We start from the raw sequence: 12,883 nt of genomic DNA on the forward strand, positions 1-12,883 counted from the left end.
ACAAAAGTAAAGACAAGCTCTAGCAGTCTCTCACTCACACGACCCCGCCTGGGTGTTATTTTTGGAGGTACGGGAAGGAGACAATCATCAGGCAGGGAGAGAAGCGTCGTTTGCTGTAGTTAGGCAATTTATCCCGAGGCCGGTAACGTTGCTTGGTGGATTACTGTCGCACACACAACCGTGCGCACCAAGCCCTCGCTGCCCGAACCCGGGACGCCTCCCTCACCTCCCGCGGCGGCCGGGCGGGGCCTGGCCGTGACGCGCCGCGGGGCGGAGCCGCACAAACAAGCTGGCGCCGGGCGCCGCCTGCACCGCGTCCAAGCGGGCGAGGACCGGGCGGCAGCGGGCGCTCGCTCGCTTCCCGCTCCCCGCACACCGCCGCCGGGAGCGCTTCCCCCGGCTCCGCCGCCGCGGGCGCTCATGGAACAGCGGGGCGGGCGCTGCCCCACGGCTCCGCGTCCCGGCGGTGAGTGCTGCGAGGTGCGGAGGCGCTTCGGGTGCCGACGGGGGAGCGGTGGGTGCTGATCGCGGGAAGTTTGGGGAGGAAGCGAGTGCCCGTGCCGGTGCACTGCCGCCCGCCCCACCAGGGGTACTGGGGTGATGGCACCCAGTGCTGCAACTCGCTCCTCAGCTCGGCACCTGCTGCCAGCAGGTGGGAGCCCCGTGTGTGCGGGAGGCGAGCGGCGCTGCGGGGCTGAGCAGCGTGTCCGGTTGCCCGGGACAGACCTGTCACGGGGGACAGACCTGCCACGGCCCCAGGAGGGACGCGAGGCAGCGACCTCGCACCCGCCTCACTCTCCGAGTCGGAGTCTCGGAGATATCTCTGTCGGGAGATAAAAGAAGAGAGAAGGGGGGGAAACAGCAGTTGGCAGCACCTGCGCTGTAGGTGTGTTCAGGTTTGTCCTCTGGGCACTTCGCCTCCTTGTTTCCCGTGTGGCTAAATACAAGGGCATGTAACGCCAGCAGAAGGCGGTGGCAGAACGCAGGGCTCCTGCCTGCCAGCAGAGCAACTTGCAAAAGCTCCTCCGAGCATCTCTGGTCCGTTCCCACGCTGGGCACCGGAGCCGGCTGAACGCAGTGTGCAGAGCTGGAGCCTGGCAAGCGGCACAGATCTGGAGGGCAGAGAGATCTGGGAGCTGTCAGGAGAGCACGAACGCTAACTCGAGCTTGGTTCTGTTTTGAAGGACTGGCTCCTGAGAGCAGTACAGGAGGGTTTGGTTACTGCCATTGTCAGCGTGCTTTCCATGGATTAGGGTGTAAGAGGTTAAAATATTTAGGGGGCAGAAGGATATCAGGAGGGAGGGGTAGCAGTCTTCATCTGGAAGAGTTCTGGTTTAGACTTGTCTTCCAGCCACTGGAAAGATCAGGAAAGGGCACAGACAGGTTGACTGGTAATTAAAAAAGAAGTGTCTCTTTGCTCTCTGTGTTAGGCTGGGGGCTTACCCTGTTCCAAGATTGTACCTATTTAGATGCTGGGGAGGAAAAAAATATCTGGGAAGTTGTGTGAATACCAGGCTTGAGTGGCATAGGGATGGAGCGTCTGCAGGCATCATCCTTCTGGCGCGAGAGACCCATTCATTGCCAGCTCCCACTGAGAGCCTCTGCAGTATATATGGCAAGTGGAGCTTTTAGGAGAAGAGGTTCAAATCAGTGTCTGGCTATGAAACTTCATATGTAAATATATGTATAGGTGTAATAACTACTACAATTTCCACTTGCCAGCATTTCTTGCATTCTTGAACAAGTGCATTTCCCGTATTGCTCAGACATGAGCACCTATCTGTAAGAGCACAGTTACTGACATCAGCTCTAGCTATCTCTTGCATATCTACCCTTTAAGTACCCACCCTGGTGGTGGTTGGGTTTTTTGTTACTTTTTTTTTTCTTTCTTTCTTTTTGGAAAATACATATCCAAAGACATGCCTCCAATAGATCAGCAGCAAGATTATGCATCTGAAGCAAAGAGAGCTTCTGCAGGGGAGAAGCACTAATTTGACAGAGCAAATTCTGACCCTGGCATTGCCAGGTTCTTCCGTGTTCTATCTTTGTCAGGGTACTACTTCAGTTATTCTGAATTAGCCATATGCTTCCACAAACATCACATGAAAAACAAGTGGGTGGGAAACAGTCTTCCAATTCATATATATTCCAATATATGTGCATGTATAGATACATATAACTCTTCTGCTTTTCATTAGAGGAAACCAGAAATGTTTTTAATAGCCTGATTAGCATGAGATCTCCCCCTGCCATCTTCTAAAAATGCCACTCAAAGCCAAGAAGCTATCAGAGACCAAAGATACATCAAGCTGGTAGATTTCCATGAAAAGTTTTGATAATTATAAAAAAGAAAACTGAGGAGTCAAAAATGGAAGATCCTGCTGGGTCACCTCGCTTCCTACCCTAGAGTATGAGGGTTCCCTCCAGGTCACCAAGTAGTGCTTCACTTAGTAAACTGATTGGTTTAGCTAAGTCTAATACAGTGATGACCTCACCAGTGTGCATTCTGCTCTGGTATTATTCTAAAGGCAGGAGAGTAGAAGAGACAGAAATCTGCTTGGAATATAACAAAAAAATTATTTGGAGGTTTGGTTGCTTGGTTGGTTTTTTTTTGTGTTTGGTTGGGTTTGGTGGTTTTATTTGTGTGTGGTGTGTTTTTTTGTTGTTTAAATCTCTTACTGGTATTTGAAACGGGGCCCACAGCTACAGAGTGGTAAGGCATTGCTTGGCAGAGGAAAAGAGAATGAGATTGCTTCATCTGCCGTGTTCTCTTTTTCAATACATCTAGTTAAGATGAGCCTTTTTACAGAAAGGGAGCAAGATGGGACAGAGCCATCCTTTCACACAGGTTGTTTTCCTGGGGACAGCTTTAATGAATTAGGAAGCAACTCTATTAACTGTGCAATAGTTTTCTGCTTCTTAATTGGAATGTGACCCATTTTGCCTGGGAAATGGGGTGGGAAGTAATTTCTGGATTTTTTAACTGAATATTTGGGTTTATGGGGGGGTAGAGAAGGCAGTGCTACAGTGTGCCCTTTCTCTTCATGAAAAAAAAAAAAAGTTTTGACAGGTATTAAAAAATTGCCAGTAGGTGGTAGGGAGATTCCATAGTAGCATTCAGTACAAAAATGTCTGTGTATCCTGAGCTTTTCAAGTTTATTTTTATTCTGCTTTAATGTCCCATTTTATTTTTACCTGCATGAGGTCCTCTGAAATCTAGGATATTCTCCCTTCTAAATTTTTTTTATGATCTTATGGCATGAAAGATTGCAATGCTTCCTTCTGACCTTAAGAAAAAAGAGTGCATGTTATATATAACTGCAGTCTATTATAAATTTGCTGCTTTATTGCTCACACTGGAACTGAACTCCTTCTTTAGAAGTCATGAACTGGTGACCTAGCTAATTTGTATAAACTGTATTTATCACAGCAGGTGCAGAAACAGCAGATTTCAGCCAAAAATACTTCCTACCAAGTCAGCCTTTCAGCTTTTTGAGTTCCCCTAAACAAAATTTAGAGACTTTTTAGAGCATGCTTCTAAAGTCTTAGAGCTGATGGAAAATATATCAGCAGCAGTGAAGTTATGATTAGATTTCTTAACATGCTAACTATAAAAGTTAAAGCCATGGTTTAATTATCTACTGGTTGGGCAGCGTTTTTTAATCTAATTTAGGAAATGGGCCTAGACAATATAATTTAGGCATTGTAGTACAAATTCATAAAATTAATGTTTTTTCTATATCATGAGGTGATCAATAGTTTATGCCTTTAGAGATTTATGACTTCAGTAGCATGTAGTTCTATTTAATTTAATACACCTGTCTCTGCAGCACTCACTGAAGTAGGTAATTACTTGTAGTTAATTACTGGAAAGCAGAATTTCAGCATTTCACTGGCAGATGTTGTCTACAATTTTTGTTAAAATGTTATTTTTTTTAAAAAGGACATGGGGTTGGGGGGAGTGTGGGAAGAAGTTCTTCATGAAGAGGGCATGGTGAGACAGTTTAATAGATGAAAAAGGCAAAATGCAGAATACATTTCCTAGGAAAAAATGTTTCACAAACTAGGTCAGATTTTTAACAACAAAAAAAAAAGTTCCCTTTTCTTTCCTCTCTTGACTTTGCTTTAAGTGCTAGCTGTACTAGAGAGCTTTAGACTAACTGGGTATAGAGTGTCACTCAAAAGGGCTCATATAAACAACTAAGGAGTATATCCTATGGCTGATACAATTTGTTCTTGGAGGATGGGAACACACACTGTTCATATCAATGAGTTCTTGAAGAGTTACAAGTATGCTATGATTGATCTTGCTCAGGTTTATTAAATGCATCATGGAATACAAATGCTCAGATCACAGACTTTTCATCACTTTAGAAAGTTGTTTGAGGAGTTGGTTAGCTCAGGTATGGACTTCTTAAAATTCCAATCTGAGGCCAGCACAGTGGATCTGTGGGTTGCCTTGTGTATCTAGTATATACATACACGGATCTGTGGGTTGCCTTGTGTATCTAGTATGAACACGGATCTGTGGGTTGCCTTGTGTATCTAGTATGAACACGGATCTGTGGGTTGCCTTGTGTATCTAGTATGAACACGGATCTGTGGGTTGCCTTGTGTATCTAGTATGAACACGGATCTGTGGGTTGCCTTGTGTATCTAGTATGAACCAACAGTGTTAGTCTACACAGTATTGAGTGCCCAAATAAATGCAGGGAAACTTAGGGTCCACAAACTGTCCTGAAGTTCTATCACATTTGCAATGCTAAATATACTTGAGCAGAGCAGACTGTCTCACTCAGATTTTCAGCTCTAATCTCCCTCTAGAGACAGACTTCAGCAACTGATCTATCATTCTCGTTCAGGCTAGACTCCTGGTTTTTTTTAGGTGCCTCAGAAAAGATCTCTCTCCAGTGAAGTGTTTCAGTTCTCCAAGGAGAGAAAGTGAGACCACCTGAAACTTAACCTCTTCATCCTCAATTCCTAGAGAATCATAAAAACACATCTTCTCTTTAATAAAGGTGATGTCACCTGCACATTCATGGAAAGGATGTGGTCTTCCCTCTCTTTGTCACTGCCCTGGTAGTAACTTGTCCATTAGCTCTGCTAAACCTTTCGACGTGCGCCTGTGAGATTGTTTTGTAAAGTATTCCCCAGTCAGGTTTTCCAAGAGAGTCTACCCGATACTTGCTGACTGCTCTACAGACATTCCTTATGTTCCCTCCTACCTGCTTCAAAGCTGACTCAAAGATTCTCAGAAAGTTCAGATCTAAATCCAGTCCCATCCTACCCTCAGCAAAAATGAAGTAATCAGTTCAGGTAAAAACTGCCTTATTTTGTTAATGACAATTAAACTAATATAGATATATAATCTCAGGAGTTTAGGACATGCCATTGAGTGAGGATAGACATACTGAGGCATTCAAATAAGGTGATAATAATGTAAAAGAGTCCAGAGTCATAAAATAGCGGCGCATATTTCAAGGAGCACTGTAGTATTCTCAAGACGCAATGAAATACAGCAGCTGCAGCCCTCATACTACATTTACTGAGACAGCTTCCATTTCCTTCCAAGTTACTATTACCTTTGAAGAGGTTTAATTGTGAAAGCTGATTGGCAATGTCCATGTTGAATCTTGCTGAACAAATGGTATGGTACATTTTGCTAATTAATTGGAGAAAGCTGAAAAAAAGACTAAGCAAAAGCAATCAGACTTTTTGAAAAGTCTTGGTATAATCTTCAAAGCACCATTTAACATAAACTGTGTTTCTTTTACCAACTTGCTCATTTATTTGTAGCAAATACAATAGTAATGACTGTCAGTACTAATCTGGCATACAAAGTCATTGAGTGAAGTCATGTATTCTCTGCATGACTTGTGGAGGCATTGAAGAGAATTCTTAGAGCACAAAAGTAATTTAGCAGAGTGGCTGCTACAAACTCTTCAGCGAATGCTTATTATTGTTGAAATGGTTTTTCAGACCCACAAATTATAAAGCTATGGAATACACATTTGCATCATTTTATACAAACTGCTATAATTCTAACCACCAACCTGCAGATCTGCCTAAAGTGTTAGAGGACATAAGAAAGCTGAATGACAACCAGTTTGTATGCTGGTTTATTCCTGGACACCACTTTGCCCACACAACATATGTTTTGTGCTGAATTTAGAATCATACTTGTGTCTATTGTGTTGTGTTAGTCTAACACAACAAAAAAATTATCTAGATATCAAACCTATACAATTTGAGAGAAACAAGAGGATGGTAAGGAAAGGCAGACAAAGGTTTACTGCTTGCAAGCAAAACAACAATGCATCTAGGTACTTTGATTGGCATAATTACTGATATGGTTCATTGGGTGTGCATCAAGCCAGTAAATGCCACAGATAGTGTAGCAGTGTTCTGCAGCGTAAGAACACCTGATGCACACCTGAACAAACAGTTGGGGAGGAACAATAAAATTCTCTGTCTGAAACAGACACTCCCAAGTTATTCTGAGATTTTGGGGTGCAAAACACTTGTTTTTATTTACTTAGGAAAAGCAGTCCTCCCAAAAGTATGAGTTAAGAATGGGAAGAGACTGAGGAAGAGGTCCACTGAGGCTCAAAAAGTCGGAAGACCTCAGTACTACACTCGTAATATCCCACAAATCTCATTTGAAAGGACAATGCCAGCCAAAACAAGAGCAGAGCCATAGTAAAGGGATCTCACTGTGTCTTTCATTTCCTCCAAATATCTTCATGCTGCACAGCCACAGGAAGGCTTTGATTAAAAAAGTTAACAACTGAGTAGTATGCAAAATATGAATTAAAAAGGAACAGTCCCAATTAACTGACATGTATAGCTCCTTTTAAAATATACAACAAATCTCAGCAGTGTAGTGTCACAACATTTGAGACCAGCAGCTAGAAGTTAATCTTACCAGAGACAGCCTATTGCAGAATGTGGCAATTAGCAGAGCGTAATTCAGTCTAACTGCTAAGAAACAGAGTTCCTACCATTGGCTTTAACCTAACTCCTTGCAACAACAGTTTGACCTGCTCCTCACTGGAATCCTATTATGCTTTTCCAGTAAGGTGTTAAGACAGCAACTCAGGCTAACTATTTCTGGAACTTGTGATTCTTAAAATATACTCTGAATTAAGTGGCTATTCCCTTAATCTGTGACCTTAAAATTCAGCAAGAGTTGATATTTTGTTGCTCTTATGTACTCAGCTGCCCATCAATCCCTGATCCAGTCTGGCAGGTGCTGTACCTTTTTCTCCCTTTGCTGCTGGATATGGTGACAGCAGAGGTCAGTGGGGACATCCACCATGAATTTACCCATATTGAATTGTCTGTCGGCCAGTGACCCCCCATCAATGTCACTCAGTTTGAGGCAAATAATTAAGATTATTTCTTGTTAAAAGAGAAGTAGATTAAGCTTTGAAAGATTAACAGGAATGGTGAGGACGAGGAGAGAGAAAATTAGTTACGACAGCCAAAATGGAGCTCTTCAACCCAGATAAAACTTAACAGTCACCAAAAATGGAAAACCAAGAAATTCTATTGCAAAATTGCCATGCACCAGATGTCACAGGACAGTCCCAAGCACAACCTGCTGCCTAAGACAAGGCATGCCCATGAGCTCAAAACCTGCAGGCATACAGGAAAGCACACACTTTTGACTTCACATCAATCATGACTCTCCTCCCAGCCTTGATTTCTGCTTCCTAACAAAGGTCTGCCTTCTAGCCCTTTAAAAGTGATTAGAAAAAAGGAAAGCATGAAAGTGATAATCAGTAGCAAACATCAGGAAGTAGAACTGTACCATTCAGCATGGAGTCATGACCTCTGTAACTGCAAAGCTATCAAACAGAACTTTCTGGATTACTTAGAAACACATCATTAGTCCTTGTCACACTGAGACTTAGCTTATTGTGGAAAAGTCATTAGTTTCTTTTCAGGTGCTCTGGAGAGTTTCCAAAACCTAGACCTTGCATTTCCTTAAGTTGTTCATATGTAATTTCATATTTCAACCCTTGTTAGCCAGTACAGTACATGCCGTTCCAGGCTGAAATTCATAATTACAATAGCCTACTAAAGCAAAGCACTCAGGTGCTCTGCCATCATGGCCTCCACTTCTAAAGGCAGTTAGACAATAACAAAATCATACTTAAACCAGCCCTCTACTGCAGTTATAAATTCTTTGGAAGGTATCTTAATGCAAGGAGCTTTTATACACAGCCTACATGACAATCTAACAGCTATGCCACGTGTGAGGCCATTAAGATTTCACTTCAGACACTGCATTAAGGACACCCTGACCTTTACACGGAGTTCAGTGATGCTGTTTAATAGTCTTTTGGTAAAGGGTAAAGTTAGTTGTTTGCATCACAGCAATTTGCTGGCTAACTCCAAATGAGTTTTTTGGTCAAAAATGACCAAAATTATCCATTGTGTATTTTCTTTCCTGAGGATTATGACTGGAACCACAACTCTTTCAAGCAATTTGTTGATGCAGTCAAACTGTAGCTTGTGGTTTCATCACTGTACCTTTCTGCAGGGCCAGAGCATGTACTGCCTGACCCTATGCTCAGAAACCCTAAGCACAAAGCAAATGTTTGCTTAAAAATGACAGAAAAACTCAACTCTTCCTTGGTCAGCTACTCACTCAGAGCTCTTCCTACCTTCTTCCTGGGAGAATTTTACCATGCCACAGTTGGGCAGCTCCATCTAAATTACATCAGCCTCTTTTCCAGAAGGCTTTACTTCAAAGGTTGCTGTCATGTGGTCTTCTAGGAGGTTGTAACTCCCACAAGATCCTCAGCTTTTAGGAATGCTCTTTTGGTCCAGTCCATACCTTTCTCTTTTTATGTCTTGTTTCAATGATAAGCCTGCTCTTGCAGATAAAAAATGCACTTAATTCTCTTGTGATTGTGGCTCAGCTCCAATAAACTCAGAATTTAAAGAATAATAAAGAATAACACTCTGGATGAATCTTAGATGCAGCAGAAAGATTCAGAATGTTCATGTCTCCCAGTGATTGGAAGTCATTTTCTGATGACATCATTGTATGTGCTTGTCTTTTACGGAATTTAAATGTACCGAATGATCTATGAGCCTAGAGTTGGGACAGCTAAGGAAGTTTGTTCTGTTGTGAAAAGCAAGGGATTGTTGCAGTGTGGCTTTAGCAATGATATGTCTGAGTATGAAATAACATGCTGCTTTTTCTTTTCCCTCTTTCAGCAGAGTTTCTGTTCGAGAAATACACATCCACTCAGCAGAACAAAAACAACTTTTAAAGGTTGTTCTCGGTGGAAATCACTCTATGCCCCATTACCTGCTTGAGTGAAACCAGACTAAGAACTTCTGTCATGGCAGCTTTTCTGCTGGGAGCTGTGTTGCTTATTGTTCAACCTCAGATAGTGCCTTCCAGACCGGCTATAAATTCGAAGGCTGAGACTTCTTCTCAGTCTGCTCAGAGAGAGCTTTTAAAGAAAACTTCTCCAAAAACTGACTTCAAGGAAAACATTCATTCTAATGGATCATGCCAGCAGCTGCCACAGACTATCATCATTGGAGTGAGAAAAGGTGGAACAAGAGCTTTGTTAGAGATGTTGAGTCTCCATCCAGATATTGCGGCAGCAGAAAGTGAAGTTCACTTCTTTGACTGGGAAGATCATTACAGAAATGGATTGCAGTGGTATGTGAATCAAATGCCATTCTCTTATCCCCATCAGATCACCGTGGAAAAAACTCCAGCATATTTCACATCACCTAAAGTGCCTGAAAGAGTTTATAACATGAACCAATCAATGAGACTACTCCTTATTTTAAGAGACCCAAGCGAGAGAGTGCTATCAGATTACACCCAAGTGTTCTACAATCACATGCAGAAGCACAAGCCCTACCCATCCATTGAACAATTCCTGGTTAAAGACGGTGAACTCAATGTGGACTACAAGGCAATAAACAGAAGCTTATACTACATCCACATGCAAAACTGGCTGAAGTATTTTCCTCTTGATCATATCCACATTGTAGATGGGGATAAACTAATCAAAGACCCCTTCCCAGAAATAGAGAAGGTAGAGAGATTTTTGAAGTTGTCGCCACAGATAAATGCTTCAAACTTTTATTTCAATAAAACTAAAGGCTTCTACTGCCTAAGGGACAGTGGTAGAGAGCGCTGTTTACATGAGTCAAAAGGACGAGCACACCCACAGGTAGACACCTGGTTACTCCAGAAACTGCATGAATATTTCCACGAACCCAACAAGAAATTTTTTAAGCTCGTGGGCAGAACATTTGACTGGCACTCATTCATGGCGAGTTAGTGGTGAGACTCAGAGCCTATGTTCCAGTGTACATTGAGAAATTTTACAAAGGGCATTTAAGCTATAATTTATTTGTAAAAATCCATAGATACTTCTGTACAGTATTAGATTCACAATTGCCATATATACTAGTTATATTTTTCTACTTGTTAAATTTGAAAGCATTTTTGTATTGTTTTTCATGGTTGTTAACATTGTGTATGATGTGTCTATATGAAAGAAACTAAATTATTTCACTGCAGAAGATGCTGTCTTGAGAATGCATTGTCTTTTTAATGAGTAAAAAGTTCATTTCAACAGAACCCTTCAGAATTATTTGAGTACTTTGGCCTTTCTGTACTAATTTGGATTTCCTCCTCTAATTGCTAATGAATACTCTAAACTATATATTCCCATTTTTCCTTCTTTAAAATGAGGTTCAATAATTTCTTTTTCACTTGAAAACATTGTTGTACTTAGCAAATTGTTCCGTCCTGCATTATGAAAGTATTTCCTGGTAACGTGGTGGTGCTAACACATGTTGGGACATGCTCACCCAAAGGACAATGAAAATCCGTGTGTAATATGGCACATTAATTGCTGTAGTTACCTTCATATTTACTGTTATAACAAGTGCTCCTCAAATTCTTTGGCAGTACAGTGCAGGTTTCGTGGCAGATTTTAAAGATTCTGTGGGGACCAGCTCATAAAACCCAGCTAGCTGCAGAAATATGGTCAACCTGAAAACTTCCTACAGTCTTGGAATGTATATATGCTTCACAAAGGAGGAGGGTTGAAAGAAGAATTTAAGCAATATAGTGTCATTTTCAAGGTTGCTTATGACTGTTCCTACATTTTAAGGCACGTTTATGCTTTGCCATCACTGAAAATGAACACTTGCATCAGAAAAAAATAGTTGGTCTGCATTCCAATTAGCAACACCTTCAATCATATAAATATTATCATACTTGTACCCCATTTAATGCTGTTTTCTATGAACTGAGCAGATGCTTCATGCAACTGAAAATTGCCCATGGACTACTACTCATTTAATCTCCTTCCAAGAACCATGATGCCAAGTCTTGATTAGACGTGTGTTTTGGGATTAACCCCAGTTCCAGGAACTTTTATGGTCTTCCATCTGCTAAAAATGGAAGTTAGATATTAGTACATAGGTAACAGTTACAGCTCTCCTTGTCTGCAGTAGTTATGATGTCTTATTAGCCATCAGTTCCTGGAGTTAAGAGTTTATCCTGTTTCCACACAAGACTTACTCTGGTACTTTCATTGTGAGCTCCTACTTTTAATTTTATGATCTTGAGTTCAGCTGTTAAACATGCAGTGGGCAACACCTTGTAAATTTGAACTTGTAACTGGTTGTTACAGTCCTTTATAAAATTTAAATGTAGATTCATTAATTTTTTTTTTCTGGTGAGATGGTGCAAACTTGGGCACTACAACAAGGTTCCATCTGGATGCAAATATCCCTTATTGTGCTCTTTGCATGAAAATTTGCAGATGCTGCCCCTCTCTCCCCTTCTCCTTGTGTACCTGCCCAAGCTGTATTCAGCCTCAGAGAGGTTGGTGGCGTTTTATAGAGCAGACCTTTGACAAAAGCCTACAATGAAATGGTATTGTACTCAATAAAATATTTTCTGAATTGCATCTTTCCTTTCTCTTTTCTTTATCAGTTTCTAGTTTTGAAGACCAGAATTTAGGATTCAACTCCAGTTTAATGTTACTTAGGAACTTAGCTGTAGCTTAGTGAATTGGTTAGAAAATGTTCATTTGCTACTGGGTTGTGTCTGCTTGGTCTCTTGCTGACCAGGAATACACAACAGGGAGGAAAAGTTTCTGGTGGCAATAAAGTCTTACACGAGGCAGATGCCAAAACCAACAAGGTTCTAGTACAATTATGCTCCTGTTAAAGTTTTAGACAGGGGAAATTCAGGAGGGTTGTGTGAGGTGGGGCACTATTTTTCTCTATATCCATTGTTATTCAATTTCCTTGCAAACATGATCTCTGCAGAAGCCATCTGGACCTAAGGGATTTTGCCCCTAACGAAAGGTTTCCTACACCTCTACTGTAGCCCCTCCTTCACCAGTGCCTTCCTACTGTCCCTGACTAAGCCCACCACATTTGCTATCTTTTTGCTGGGAAAGGAAAATTGCTCCCAGGACATGTGATCAGGAGCTAGAGCAGTAAGAAGGCAGGAGTGCATCAAGTTCACCTGAAGAACTTCATACAGTGCATCACAGGGTGTAAGTGTTGAATTGTGATTGCCAGGGTTGGGACTGAGAATACTTCGATGTATAATGCTACTTGATACCAGTATCTTGCCTGTCACTAAGCAAGGCACATATATGTGTTCCCTGAACCCTACCCAATATGAGCTGAGAAGTAGAGCATGAACCATTGGGTCACTATTACTGTGTTAGTGCTAACAACTTGAGACTGTGTCCCCTTGTTCTGCTGCTGGTTGTCTGGGAGAAGAGACCAACCTCCACCTGGCTACAGCCTCCTTTCAGGTAGTTGTAGACAGCAATGAGGTCACCCCTGAGTGCTAAGCAACAACAAAAGC

The 12,883-nt window shown here is 41.9% G+C and overlaps 1 protein-coding gene across 3 annotated transcripts; it reads left to right on the forward strand.

The window, feature by feature from the left end:
• The first annotated feature begins 331 nt into the window (after positions 1-331).
• HS3ST1 (heparan sulfate-glucosamine 3-sulfotransferase 1) lies at positions 332-11,966 on the forward strand. 3 transcript variants are annotated; one of them, XM_064151439.1, is made up of 2 exons: positions 332-466; positions 9,232-11,966. In XM_064151439.1, exon 2 carries the CDS (start codon positions 9,360-9,362, stop codon positions 10,320-10,322), a length of 963 nt encoding a protein of 320 aa, XP_064007509.1. In that variant the 5' UTR covers positions 332-466; positions 9,232-9,359; the 3' UTR covers positions 10,323-11,966. The 3 variants fall into 3 exon arrangements, with proteins under 3 accessions (XP_064007509.1, XP_064007510.1, XP_064007511.1); XM_064151440.1 differs by having other exon boundaries at positions 9,235-11,966; XM_064151441.1 differs by lacking the exon at positions 332-466 and adding an exon at positions 872-886.
• The last annotated feature ends 917 nt before the right edge of the window (positions 11,967-12,883 follow it).

Source organism: Pogoniulus pusillus, chromosome 11 (genome assembly GCF_015220805.1).
Source record: "Pogoniulus pusillus isolate bPogPus1 chromosome 11, bPogPus1.pri, whole genome shotgun sequence".
Taxonomy (NCBI): Eukaryota; Metazoa; Chordata; class Aves; order Piciformes; family Lybiidae; genus Pogoniulus; species Pogoniulus pusillus.

Excerpts from the sequence above, each read along its gene's own strand:
- HS3ST1 (XM_064151439.1), top strand. The coding sequence starts at position 9,360 with ATGGCAGCTTTTCTGCTGGGAGCTGTGTTGCTTATTGTTCAACCTCAG.